This window comes from Brachyhypopomus gauderio, chromosome 4 (assembly GCF_052324685.1).
Source record: "Brachyhypopomus gauderio isolate BG-103 chromosome 4, BGAUD_0.2, whole genome shotgun sequence".
Lineage (NCBI taxonomy): Eukaryota > Metazoa > Chordata > Actinopteri > Gymnotiformes > Hypopomidae > Brachyhypopomus > Brachyhypopomus gauderio.
This window is the reverse complement of record NC_135214.1, coordinates 6,392,851-6,405,587: the sequence shown is the minus strand read 5'-3', so window position 1 is coordinate 6,405,587 and position 12,737 is coordinate 6,392,851. Positions and strand designations below refer to the sequence as shown.

The window sequence follows — 12,737 nt, the reverse complement described above, 5'->3', positions numbered from 1 at the left end:
GACAAAAATGTTTGTTTCTCTAGGTTGTGTACAATTGTTTCTATTAGAAAGCTGCAATTTATCACAATGGCCCAGAGTCCACATTATTTTGTGAATAGATATACACATGGTATATTTAATAAACAGGAAGCTTCAGTACAGAACAGCAGTTTTTATAGGGTTATAGCAGTGTTTATAGGGGTATAGAAGTGTTTAAAGGGGTATAACCATGTTCATATGGGTATAGCATTGTTTATAGGGGTATAGCAGTGTTTGTAAACTCCGTATAAGCACACATTTAAAACAAAAAGAATAAAGAATGAAAAAGTGCTTTTGAGTAATGATTTTGTGCAAATCCTACTTATACATCACATATGCAATAATTTGGAGAAATAATGGCTTGGTCACCTGTCTGCACATATATAATCTGATATCTGATGTAATTTTCCAGCAGTGTGTACAAACACACAAGCAAATGCAATGAATCGTGTTACATCAGAACAGAGAGAAACAATAATATGTCAAGTGTCAGATGCCCATACAGTTTGTTCATTCATCCATTCCTGCTGCCTAAACTCAGCACATGCCGACATACACACATAGAAATGACAATCTCCACCAAGAATACATACAGCATGCAGGATATTAGTGTTAGAAGGGATTACAGTGAAGAGCAACAGATGATCCCTTTCTAGTATCAGTATGGCACGAACACAGAATGACAACACAATATGAAGTTATAGAGCCAACAGTCATTATAGTATAATAACAAAAGACTATGAGCTTGATGCAAATGATACAACATGTATCTATAAAAAACAACAGCTGTTATGACAACACGGTATTGCCTTTCTAAAGGTTAAGGCACAGCTAACTGTTTTCTGGCTAAAAGGCATGTTCTGTATCCCAGAGATATTGTAGCATGCCTGTGAACACAGCACAGTCACACCAGTCTATGTCTAAATTAACCATTTCAACCCAAAGAATCCACACATTCAACTCAGCAGTGCAGGGTGTTTCATGTTAAGCTACATATGACATAAATATCTATTAGTCCAAGACATGATTAAAACAGCCCTGCGCGTATTCTAGGGATGATTAGAACAGTTCAGAGGTCCTGCACATATTCTTTAAAGAGGAGGCATAAACAGTGGAACATGAATCATAATCCGGATAACAAATCTGATGATGGATCGAATCCCAGCTGCTTCAAGAGGTCAACAGTCCAGGTTTAGAAAGTAAAGTCCATCCCGGGATTTTGTTCCAACTGTCTTCCATCACTGATTAGCTCAAGGCAGAAGGTAATTTAATGAAATCTCCTTTGTGTCTACACTGACTAACACAGCTGGTTGATTAAGCTAGATGATGTGAAATATTTGAAGACAAGATTTTGTGCATTTGTGAATGCATGTGCAGTACCCACCCACGATGCTTAAAAAACCCCAACATGAGCTTTAAAAATAGGTTTAACAAAACAAGGCAAAAATATGTTTTAGCATTAACAGCATAGAAAGGTCTGTGTGATCCCTTAAGTAACATTATTGTAGTGTGATCCTTTATGTAACATTATTGTAGTGTGATCTAAGTAACGTTATTGTAGTGTGATCTCCTAAGTAACGTTATTGTAGTGTGATCTCCTAAGTAACGTTATTTACCACCTTGGTGCTTTACATGTTCTGTGATGCAAGTCACTCTAGTGGGACTGCAGAGATACACAGGTTGTTTAAGGCACAGGCAACCTGTACTATTTTGTCAAAAGTAGTCACATTTGAGCTTCGGTCTATAACTGTAAAGGGGCTCTCCACTGGTCCAGTCAGCATGGAATACCTCTTCTTGACCATTTGTATCACTCTGCCCACGTGTCTATACACATTCATCCTTTCCTCTGAGACTGGCCAGGCCTCTTCCTGTGGGTTTTGGAAACTTTTAGACATCTTACCATGATCATTATTAGTGATTTTGAACTCAGCGTTGCGAGCACCCACCAAGTCACCAATGTCAAAATCACGTTCGGCTAGCACAACATCACCAGGCAAAAGTTTACAAAGGAGACCACAGCTTTCTACCAGAGTCTTGTCACTAACGTTGCCAGGTGACCCCCTGGAAACAAACATCACCACACCCTGGGGGGCAACACCAAGGACATATTTGAGCTCGCTGACAGACGTGGACGGGGACAACCGTGTCACCACCTCTGCTGTTGCTGCTTGATGGTTTATGTCTACGCTGACTGCTTTTTCCAGAGATACTGTGAAGCAGTCTATAATTACAGCACAGTCTGGATGAGTCTGTTTCACAGCTGCAGGCAGGTTCTTCCGCAATTCCACTCTGGAAGGCCAGAACACAGCAGTGGGCACCAGAGTGGTAAACATTATGCTAATGATTCGGTGAACAGTTCTGGTTACCGTGGCCACTTTAACCCCAAAACGGTAGGCCAAGTCCTGGTTCTTAAGATCGAGACGAAGTCTCATTAATGTCAGAAGTAACTGTTGGAATTTTGAAAGTTTAGCATTTTTTTCACTCTTCATGTGGGGAACAAGAAGCCACATAACAGTCTCGAACACAAAATAGTTTGGCAGTCCTGTATAGAACTGAACCTTTTCTGGATCATTCCTGAAAGCAGCTTCAGAGAGGGACATCTTCTCTAATGATTCTCTTAGTTCCGTGTTCTCTTTCTTCAGGGCACTGAGACAGGCCTCGTAGTTGAGGGACTTTATTCTACTGGATCTGAGTGGCTTTTCACCTTTGTGCTGATTTTCACTTTCAGACGTGCTTTCATCCCCATCCTCATTGTCATCATCATCATCATCATCCTCATCCTCCTTTTCTTCGTCATCGCTGTTTACCAAGGACCTCGCATTTTCAGGCCCCTTTCGACACTGGCGAGGGCTGAGGTCTTCGTCACAGCGCCCCTGACCTTGGAGGAAAAGCAAGGCGTTGGCAGCTTCCACTTGTGCTTCCTGTTTGTCATAGGGTTCAAAGGCAGTGGGCTCCTTTATGTTTGGGGATGATGGAGCAGACGTGAAAACAGAGGGAACATAGTCGGGAGACCGAGGATTCTTTACTTGTTTACCTGTGATGAAAAAAACAGCAATCATTACGAGCAGGCTTAAAGGACAGAGTAGTAAAATATATTAATAATAAGCTGAGAACATTCCTGTCTGCTTCATTCATGTAAGCTGACAGATATATCACCTAAGGTCAAGGTTGAACCATCGCCTTTGCAGGTGATGCATTAACACATTATGCATTAACACACGTTTGTAGATGTCCCAACGTTACCTGATATGAAGTGGGAGCTGCAGAGTCTGCTGCCGTCGTTCGGCACCCACCCCTCCCGGTTCACAGCGGCGATCCACCGCTGCTTCCTCTCGGGGTCGCGCGGAAACCTGTAGAAGGACAACGTGGTCCCGGGAATCCTCCTGTTCCGACAGCCGGCTACCACGCACGTGTGAACCATGTTAAGAATACCAAAAGTGGGGGAGAGTGTTAGTCTTTCACGGCCGATATTACTATTCTGACTCCCAAAATGGCGGCGGGGGTTACTGCCATGGGCGCCGCAGACGAGCGGAGGTCCCGTCGGTCCTCGTCTGCTCTTAACGCGCTGTGATTGGTCGACACGCAGTCCTCTGTGTGAGGTCATCAAAAGGCGACTCGCGGGACGGTGTGTCGCTCGACAGGGTCGCTAACGCGTTTGAAGAGATTAATTGTGCTTTTTTTGGGGGGCGAAAGGGGCATTAACATGGCTGTGGAATCGAGAGTTACACAGGAGGAAATCAAGAAAGAGCCAGAAAAGCCAGTGGATAGAGAAAAGGTACATTGGACGTTTAATTTAGCTGGCTAGAGTCGCCGGAATGATTGTTGGTTGACTTGTTCTGAGAGCAAAATGGCTGAAATACGCCAGCGGTGAAAATGTTGGTGTTCACACTTAAACATGGACGTAGTTGCGGCTAAAACGCACATCGCTGACTCGTTAACCATGAAACATAACGCGTGTTTAATGTGTTTGTTGCAGACGTGTCCACTGCTGCTGAGAGTGTTTACCACCAACAACGGCCGTCACCACCGAATGGACGAGTTTGCCCGGGGAAACGTACCGTCGAGCGAGCTTCAAATTTACACTTGGTAAACAAGTGAATTACGTCTAATATTGTTGGTTATTGCAGATCTGCTGTACGAAACACTTCACGTACTATAATGCATTTTAATATTTCAATTCTACATTTAGTATTTAATATGTACTTTTTAAAAATTGAATTCAATTCAATTTTGTGCTAGGATGGACGCCACGTTGAAAGAGCTCACCAGCCTCGTCAAGGAGGTTTATCCCGAGGCCCGAAAGAAAGGCACACATTTCGGCTTCGCTATTGTATACCCAGACCCTAAACGGCAGGGCTACAGGTAATGTTGGGGGTGTTTATTCTCCCTATAACATCACACCTTTTTGAGTGCCATGTTATCACATTCTAGTCTCGACCATTCTTTATTTATGGTGATATGTCCCCATTTTCCTGGAGACATACACGTGTGTGTGTGTGTAGAATTATAGATTTGATGTTTGTGTGTTATACTAGATTCCTTGTTAATATGGCGTATTTAATTGGCGTGGTTATGTATGCGTGTCTAACCGCCACTCTTTGGTTGTGCGCCGAAATGCTCACCCAATTTCATTTCTGTATTATCGCAGAGTTAAAGACATCGGGAACACCGTATCGGGTCGTAAGGGAGCGGACGACTCGATGACTCTACAGTCTCAGCGTTTTCAGATTGGGGACTATCTCGACATCGCCATAACTCCACCTAATCGTGCTCCACCTATGCAGGGACGCATGAGGCCCTACTGATCCTCTCCCACTACCACCCTGCATTCCTGCAGTGTGATGGTCTAAGGGTGCAATTGATTTTGTTGTATCTTTTTAATTTCTTGATTGAGTTTTATAGCAAATTCACTGGTACCATATTAGCATTGAGGTTTCAACATTCACCTTTGCCACCATGTACAGCTTTTGTTATTAAACATGTTTTCCCAGTAAACTTTGTTTTATCCTTTTATAGGTTTGGTAAGTGTGTAGTTTTTAAATGTATTTTTATCTGTTTTTTCAGAATATTGTAAATTGTGTTTGTACACCGTGCAGATATTTTGAAATGTGTAGTGCTTTTATGGACTGCACAATCCAGCACTGGTCATCTGTTGTGTAAACACTACTCTACTAAGGATGTGACCATTTGAAGCCTGACTTCACAGATGTACACAGCCCATTGTGTATTTTTTTACTTTAGCTAGATGGCCCCTGACAGAACCTGCCTTATTCATTCACTAATACGTTCCATTGAAATGTTTGTTCACATGAGACACACAACCTTGTCTTCTGTGCTGTGTGGTAGTTTTGTGATTGGCAACAAGATTAAGATGATGATCTCATGGATGACCTTATGGAATGAGTCACGTGTACGTTATGTAATGCAGTTTTGAGCTGTCGTAAGGAATACATGCACCTCTTGGCTTGGTGAAGTGACATTTTCATGGCTCCATCCAGTGCTGGAGATGATTGGCTGGACTCAACCCCACAGCCAGTAGTGCTCTTGATTTAATAACTGGGAGGATGCATCCCGATGTCTCCTCAGGTTTAGTGGAGTTGAGGTCTTCATAGTGTGATGCATGTGGTACTTGCTCTCATTACTGTTTGTAATTAGATCTATGAGGGTCACTTCAACTGCAAACAGAAGTGGAACTGGGTGTAGTTGTGTAATATGAGCCAATAGGTTGACCTGCTGAGATGTAAGGACCTAGTCAAACATACTGCTTCCAGTTAGGAAGGCGTGAATCCATTTAAACTTGACTTTAAACTTGATTTAAACTTGACTTTCATTCGGGTAGCCTGCTGAGCTCAAGACAACAAATAGGATTCTGGCACAAGTGTCCCAGAGTTCTGAACACTGCAGCGTGAAGAACATGCCCCTGTTTACAGCATCATCTGTGGATCTATTCATCATGTATGCCAACTGAAAAGTGCATCCATACTAGAAAGTCATGACTTGAATTAAATTATCCACCTTAATGTTTCACGTCATCAGATATGAGAAACATAAACTAAGAAAAGAAAGTAGATTTGGCCCTTACACAATATATTTAACTATAAAATGATTGAGATGTTACTGGTGTGTTTTTCCAGGGACAAACTACATAATCACACCAGTATGTTCTCCCAGAATGACTGACCTATCATGCTATTTATTGGATATTAAGAAATTTCAAAGATATTTTTCTCCAAAAAAAATGTAATTCAGTACAATGTTCTTACCCTAATATTAGCTATTTATAAACAATGGCAAAATACAAATAAATTAGATAATCAAATCTTATTTTATGAAGTTAACTGTTGGTTGGTGTTAATATGTTTGGTCAATAGAGGAAACTGCTGGGAAGACTAGTATAAAATACTTTCTATAGTCATTTTATTATCAAAATAAATACTTAAAAATACAGAATAAGTCCAGAATGATCCTATTAATAACAGTTTTTACTTAAAAAACAATTTTTACTTAAACTATCATGGAAACCTATTTCCTATTCTGAAATTCCGACAATCAAGCTAAGAACTACCAATAAAAACATTTAATGTATCTTTAGCAAAACATATGCATGGATCAACTGAAGAAAGTAAGAAGTGCTAATGGCTGTTTGAAGAGTCCTAACTTCAAGTCTTGGTCAGGACCTTGAACGTTGCGTTCCCTCCAAAGCCACGTATGTTCTCCAACCTCTTCAGCTCAACAAGAGCCAAGATGTACATGGGAGTCTGAGGTCCTTCCAAAAGCTTCCTCAAATCATCCATATGGAAAGCTTCAAAGCTGGGGTCACCAGCTGTCAGAATTCACATTTACATATGAAGTGTTATACACTTGAAAACAAAAGCTTCCCGACAGGCTCTAGTGGATGAGAGCTAAGGACTGTCCACTGACCTCTGCATTTCTCCTCGGTGACTCGGTTGAGTTTGTCGATTGCTTGGTTCAAACTGGTGAGGGAGATCTGTTTCATGTAAGAGGCCAATCCATGAAACTCTTTCTCAGACACCAGAGCAAGGCTGTGAGGTCTGTCAAGTAGAACAGCAAGAGTTTAAATAAAGTTACTGGCAGATTTAAGCAAAATGCTTTGACTGACAGCAGCAAATGGACTAAACAGACAAAGGCTAATTTCATTTGCTTGAAACAAGTGATTGTACACATGCTACAAGATTCCTGCACGCAAAACGGGACAGCTGGGACTGATCAATGGATCCCGCCATCTAGAATGCAGGACAATAGCTGTCTGGAAGTAAAGCCAGGGCTTAGTGGCGCACACGCCCCTCACCTGTTCTCCTTCCCAGGCACTGATGTCTGCAAACCAGCCTTTGAGGTTTGCTGCACGGATGTGGAGGTGGATTTTTTGCAATTACCCTGAGACACGAGCTTCAGAGTCAAGGAAACAGACAAGATTCAGACGCTGTAGTTTGGTCAAGGCCAGTATGTTAAGTGAGAAGGAAGCGTTCTACCTTGAAGATGTCCTGTGTGATGGAACTCATGTCTGGCATCTCTGGGGTGTGTGGCTCTTCCTGGAAGTCCATGCGGAGGCGGGGTGTGGCCAGACACCAGTCCTGCGTGTGCTCATCTCCCGGGATGTCAGCAGGGGCCGGGGGCTCGGCCAGCCCCGCCTGCCTGATTCCCCCCATCTTCATCCCAGCAGATCAGCCATGTGGTGAAGAGTACTGGCTTTAAACAAGGCCCGAGTGCAGTCCAGAAGTGATTCATAAGTAAATGGTGGAGACTTACACAAGGCAAAGAACTACCGAAATAGGACTGCAGGCTCGGCATTTCAGGCGTGGTGTCCTCTTCCTGAGAAAGGCTGACTGGCCTCTGGGGCATGTCAGATAATGCCACACTTCCTGGCAGGCACTCTGAGGCAGCTGTCAGGCTGTGCTGTGATGCTGGGAGAGCATCCTGTCTACACTCCTGAGTGAAAGAAGTCACAGAGGTGCAAGTGAAAAGATTGTGTAACATTGTTAAACGGGCCTGCTAGACAGTGTGGAGACACACTCTTAGTTCAGTACACTACCTTTAGCTGCTTGCTTGTCTACTCTCTGCTAAGACTCAACCCTTACTGCACACTCCTGTCCCACACCACCAAGTGCTCGAAGATTTCACTCAGCAACACGCACCTTTCTGGCACTGACGAGCTTGGAGATGTAAGGTGTTTCAAATACAGGAAGTTCAGGGGTCGCAGCTCCGTTACCATGACGAGGGGGAGAGTGAGGCTCACTCTCTCTGGCTGGTAGAGCAGAGGGCAGAGCCAAGCGCTTATTCACTGTGAGCTCCAGAGTTGAGAACACAGGCACTTCTGGGGACTCCATACTCTCTACACAAACACAAGAGGAACAACAGACACGTGTGTTTTCTAGAAGTAATATCTCCTAGAAGTAGATAGAACAACTGGGTAGACACATTACAAGTACTGATGTGCAAAGTAGAATAATCAGCAACGGGTAGGTAGCAAAACTAAGTTCTGACATATACACATTGCTAATACTACTATTTTCAATCATTAGGATTGAAGAAATTCCAGTTGAATTTCACCTAAAGAAATATAAATAAAGAAAGGTGTTTTTACCATGGGAATGCTTTTCAGAAGGGTCACAAGATGGCAGAGTGGAGATTTTTTGAAGTGGTGTACAAAACATCTCTTCCGTTGTGCTTTTAAAGATAAAACACAATGTTTATCTACAATTAGCAAATGTTTTTTACTGGAGAGGTTTGTTCAGCGGTCTCACATGTCCATAAATGCTTACTCAAATACAGTTATTTGACTAATTAACGAGTATGTGAGTCTACCTGTGAGCAGTCCTATCCTTCGGTGGTTTCTTACGGAACAGGTCCATGGTGAAGTCATTATTCAAGCACATGGTGTGCTCTGTGATGCCAAAGTCCTCCAGTCGAGGGGTGGGCGCATCCTCGTCCATACGCAGAGAGCACCGTGGGGTCTTCGGCTGCGACGGCTCTGTCGCCATAACGAAGGGGGGCGGGGAGAGAGCCAAAGCTGAGGGAGGAGCTACACTCTGAGACAGCTCTGCATTACCAAGCATCATCTGAAGATGGAGTGCAGAGAGGCCGAAATCGGAGAGCTGCGGTGTGCGCATGTGCTCAGCCACCAGAGGGCGTGTCTTCTCAGGGGTCTCCTGAGGCGAAGGCTGAACTCGGTTCTCGTCACCTTCATCGCCCTTCACCTCAGTACACTCTCTGTCTGACATCTCCTCCACAGGACACCTGACCTCTGCCTCACCTTCACCAGGTACATCTAGACAAACGACAGTAAAATAACAGATGTAGTCCAGCACAGCTCACCATAAGCACAGCAAAACATAATAACAAACAGGGATTAAGCAAACGTTCTACAATTTTGAATGTCTGCTAGACAACTGAATGACTTGGATGACTGAAAACCATACATATGACATAAGAGTTAACATTTCTTTTCAATGATTACAAACAGTTAATTATACTGATAAAACGCGTAGTTGTAAAGTTGCACCTGAGGTTTTCTGGAAAGCCTTTTTTTGTGGTTTGTATCCATATTTCTCACAGTGCCTCCTGATTGTCTCGAGGTCGTCAGTAGTCCGCTGTTTCAGCACCATGCAGGCTTTAATGAAACTTCTCAGCTCAACACTCCACTCCTCATGAGACACCACTTGGTTTTGGATCTGTTTCTGAAAATCACCACATGCGTGTTATACATCTCTGTAAATCATCTCTGACGGTGTTAAGCCAACCTCAGCAAAGACTAAAATTAAATAATGAGCTCTCTGTCACGTACCTTAAGTCCTCTAACCTCAGACCGTAGTTCATGTAGTGCCTGTAATGACCCACCGTCTGTGTCATCTAAACAAGTCAGTTAAGCAAATAAAAAACATGTGAATCATCTGACAGTTATCAGAAGTGAACCATAGGTCATGACATGAAGGAACTTGACAAGCACTGCAGCCTCCCAATGCGCTACAATATAAGAAGTCTGCGACAACATGAATATATTACCTCCTCCTTGGTTGACGGTGCTGCCTGCAGCTTGTTCGAGGCTGGCTCTTTCCGTCTCCAAAAACACAGCCAGGCTCCGAAGTTTAGCGAAGAATCGACATGATGGTTCCATTGCAGCAAAGGGACGGTAGTTATCTAGTTACTGAAACCATAAACAAACATCCAGTCCAACACAAAGTCACTGTAGGTAGCTGTGTATTTTACAGGCAAAAAGAAAAAAGCTATCCCAGTTTCACACAAAAATGTAGCTAGTGGAATAGCTCTCCTAATATGTATAGATACACTATTTCAATTAGGCTTTTAAACAACTAAATAGTCACAGAGCACAAACATATTTGTTAAATAACTGCTACACAAAAGTGTCGAGCAAGCTTTCAGACCTTTCAAATTTAGCGCTACTTCCGGCGATTTGCGGAAATGCGTAAGTACAAGCGCGTCCAATCATCTTTAAGCCCAGACATTTGGATCGCCTCTCTGTTGTAAGATTTTTCTTGTTTGTTTGTTATAAAAATTATTTCGGTTGTTTTTTATCGTAAAATTTAAACTCGTCTAACGATTATTTGGCACTTTGATTACACTCGATGAATCACTAATCCTGCATTTATGTGTCTGTGCGTAATGTGTTTTGAGTGCTTACTGTGTATACTGCCACTGAGCGTCTGTTTTCTGACAGTGTCCTATGTTAATTGGATATAGTCTGGCCTAATTTATTGCTTCAGGGACCAAAAGCTAATATAATGTAGCTAGCTAACAAAACGCAAATAATATATCAATTCAAACTTTTTAAAGTCATAAAAAATGTTTTAAAAATATAAAACATGAATTTTTATTAGTTATATATTTAGGTACCTGATCAAGAACTACAACCTTTACCTCTCTATGGTGAGAGCATAACCATGTCTCCTAGTGTTAGTGAAGCTATAACTGTACAAGCTAACTTAAATTTCTGTTCACAAATAAAATATAACCACGACTCTAATTCATTATCTGAATAACTCTAGGTCATTGTGTAGATGATGGGTGGGATTTGTGTGTGTTATGTCTTTTCATTGAAGTCACTTTGCTAGGTAGACACTCATTAGTGTTTTTAATATACGAACGAAAGTTGTTCGGGGTGGGCGGGGTGTATGGTCATTAAATGACTCGTGCGCTAGGCGCCATCCTGCAGCAATTATAGTTTATTTTCATTAATTTTCATACGGAAAACTGTATTCTGAGCTTGTGATTAGGCGGGCCCAGCTGCCAATCAGGGTGGGCCTGGCCCGTAGATCCGCCCCTGGGTGGAGGGGCCCCCGTTACAGAACTTTGTTTAATGTAGTTGTAACGGTATGGAGCTATGAGGAGGACACAAGTGCTGAGTAGACAGAGGTGGGTAGAGTATTCAACAATTTTACTCAAGTAAAAGTACTGTTACTTGAACCAAATATTACGTAATAATATAAGTAAAAGTAAAAGTATGCATCCAAAAATTTACTTGAGTAAAAGTAAAAAAGTACTTTGTTTAAATGGGAAATTGAATTACTGGAAATAATGACTTTAATGATAACAAAAAGAATGTATTATAAATAAATATAATATATATAAATGATTTATTATAAATGATATGTATTTTTGTCTGTTCCTAATTATTAGGCCTGTGTAACTTTAATGTGTTCCACAAAGGCACTAACTGATGAGACTGTCAGCCAATACGTGTTGCTACAAATTGATGCCAACTGAATCAATTTGTAGCAAACTTAATCATCATATATTACTAGTGTGTACACTCAAGAGTGTGAACTGGTTTTTAGTATTGCACTGACCGGCTTCATTTGATTGGTCACTCATACTCGGGTGATGAGACGTTGGTCAGTCTTCTCACTGAAAAGACGAATTATTTACAAAATTAAAGTAACGGTAGCGCACGGTGCAAATCCGATTGTAATGGAGTAAAAGTCGCGTTTTTCTCACCACATATTTACTCAAGTAAAAGTAGAAGTCTTTCATATTAAAACTACTCTTACAAGTACATTTTTGTCCAAAAAGCTACTTGAGTACATGTAATGGAGTAAATGTAACGCGTTCCTACCAGGGCCGGCGCTAGAGGGGGGCATTGCCCCCCCCCCCCCCCCCCCCCCCCCCCAAATTGTGTCTTTACCCCCCCAAGTACAATGCAAGCAAGGGCTTTTTTTATTATCTCTGAACCAATCACAAAAATGCATTTTGCTTTACAGCGTGAAGATATTTCTTTGCTTATTCCTGATTGGCTCTTTGAGTCATATAAAAATCGGCAGACCGCCCCAAACGGTTCAGTTCTGTAGTATGTGTTTCCTGACTTCCACATGGTAATATTTGCTTAACTGTGGTTTTTCGTTGCTTTAATGTTACTTACCTCTTACATAGGTGTTGCTTAAATTATTTTATTAGCCGTTAGCGGTTAGGCTAACTTGGTTCTCCTAAACCTGCGCGAACGGCGGAAGCGTTTAAATTGTCCGAAACGATATGTGGTAATAAAAAAACGGGAATGAACATTTACCTGACGAATTTTAATGTTGCTTTTTCAGATTTGAAAAGTTCTGGAATTTAGGCTAAAATACTTGAAAATGCTTGAAATTGTAACTACTTCGTTTCACAACAAATCTTGTCTGACTGAACAGTTCTCTTGTATTACGTTAACAAATACGAGCCTCTTGTAATTCCAGGACGAAACATGAGAGTGA

At 41.9% G+C, this 12,737-nt stretch overlaps 3 protein-coding genes across 4 annotated transcripts; 1 reads left to right on the top strand and 2 right to left on the bottom strand.

Annotated features, from left to right (window-relative positions):
• Positions 1 to 110: 110 nt before the first annotated feature.
• Positions 111 to 3,575, bottom strand: LOC143511989 (uncharacterized). The gene is made up of 2 exons (XM_077001806.1): positions 3,262 to 3,575; positions 111 to 3,052 (listed from the first exon to the last, which is right to left on the bottom strand). Exons 1-2 carry the CDS (start codon positions 3,437 to 3,439, stop codon positions 1,668 to 1,670), a joined length of 1,563 nt encoding a protein of 520 aa, XP_076857921.1. The 5' UTR covers positions 3,440 to 3,575; the 3' UTR covers positions 111 to 1,667.
• Positions 3,576 to 3,609: 34 nt separating this feature from the next.
• Positions 3,610 to 5,013, top strand: sap18 (Sin3A-associated protein). Its single transcript, XM_077001807.1, has 4 exons — positions 3,610 to 3,793; positions 3,995 to 4,104; positions 4,258 to 4,380; positions 4,667 to 5,013. Exons 1-4 carry the CDS (start codon positions 3,722 to 3,724, stop codon positions 4,821 to 4,823), a joined length of 462 nt encoding a protein of 153 aa, XP_076857922.1. The 5' UTR covers positions 3,610 to 3,721; the 3' UTR covers positions 4,824 to 5,013.
• Positions 5,014 to 6,477: 1,464 nt separating this feature from the next.
• On the bottom strand, positions 6,478 to 10,444 carry ska3 (spindle and kinetochore associated complex subunit 3). 2 transcript variants are annotated; one of them, XM_077001174.1, is made up of 12 exons: positions 10,419 to 10,444; positions 10,039 to 10,180; positions 9,821 to 9,885; positions 9,539 to 9,713; positions 8,842 to 9,304; positions 8,621 to 8,703; positions 8,172 to 8,368; positions 7,786 to 7,965; positions 7,509 to 7,685; positions 7,328 to 7,425; positions 6,940 to 7,070; positions 6,478 to 6,841 (listed from the first exon to the last, which is right to left on the bottom strand). In XM_077001174.1, the coding sequence occupies exons 2-12, from the start codon at positions 10,148 to 10,150 to the stop codon at positions 6,678 to 6,680; spliced, it is 1,845 nt and encodes a 614-aa protein (XP_076857289.1). In that variant the 5' UTR covers positions 10,151 to 10,180; positions 10,419 to 10,444; the 3' UTR covers positions 6,478 to 6,677. The 2 variants fall into 2 exon arrangements, with proteins under 2 accessions (XP_076857289.1, XP_076857287.1); XM_077001172.1 differs by lacking the exon at positions 10,419 to 10,444 and having other exon boundaries at positions 10,039 to 10,408.
• Between the last annotated feature and the right edge of the window lie 2,293 nt (positions 10,445 to 12,737).

Excerpts from the sequence above, each read along its gene's own strand:
- LOC143511989 (XM_077001806.1), bottom strand. The coding sequence starts at position 3,439 with ATGGTTCACACGTGCGTGGTAGCCGGCTGTCGGAACAGGAGGATTCCC. Across the intron at positions 3,053-3,261 it reads CAGCTCCCACTTCATATCAG|GTAAACAAGTAAAGAATCCT; the intron begins GTAACGTTGGGA and ends TTTTCATCACAG.
- sap18 (XM_077001807.1), top strand. The coding sequence starts at position 3,722 with ATGGCTGTGGAATCGAGAGTTACACAGGAGGAAATCAAGAAAGAGCCA. Across the intron at positions 3,794-3,994 it reads AGCCAGTGGATAGAGAAAAG|ACGTGTCCACTGCTGCTGAG; the intron begins GTACATTGGACG and ends TGTTTGTTGCAG. Across the intron at positions 4,381-4,666 it reads CCTAAACGGCAGGGCTACAG|AGTTAAAGACATCGGGAACA; the intron begins GTAATGTTGGGG and ends GTATTATCGCAG.
- ska3 (XM_077001174.1), bottom strand. The coding sequence starts at position 10,150 with ATGGAACCATCATGTCGATTCTTCGCTAAACTTCGGAGCCTGGCTGTG. Across the intron at positions 8,369-8,620 it reads TTCTGAAAAGCATTCCCATG|AGAGTATGGAGTCCCCAGAA; the intron begins GTAAAAACACCT and ends GTGTTTGTGTAG. Across the intron at positions 6,842-6,939 it reads CACCGAGGAGAAATGCAGAG|CTGGTGACCCCAGCTTTGAA; the intron begins GTCAGTGGACAG and ends GAATTCTGACAG.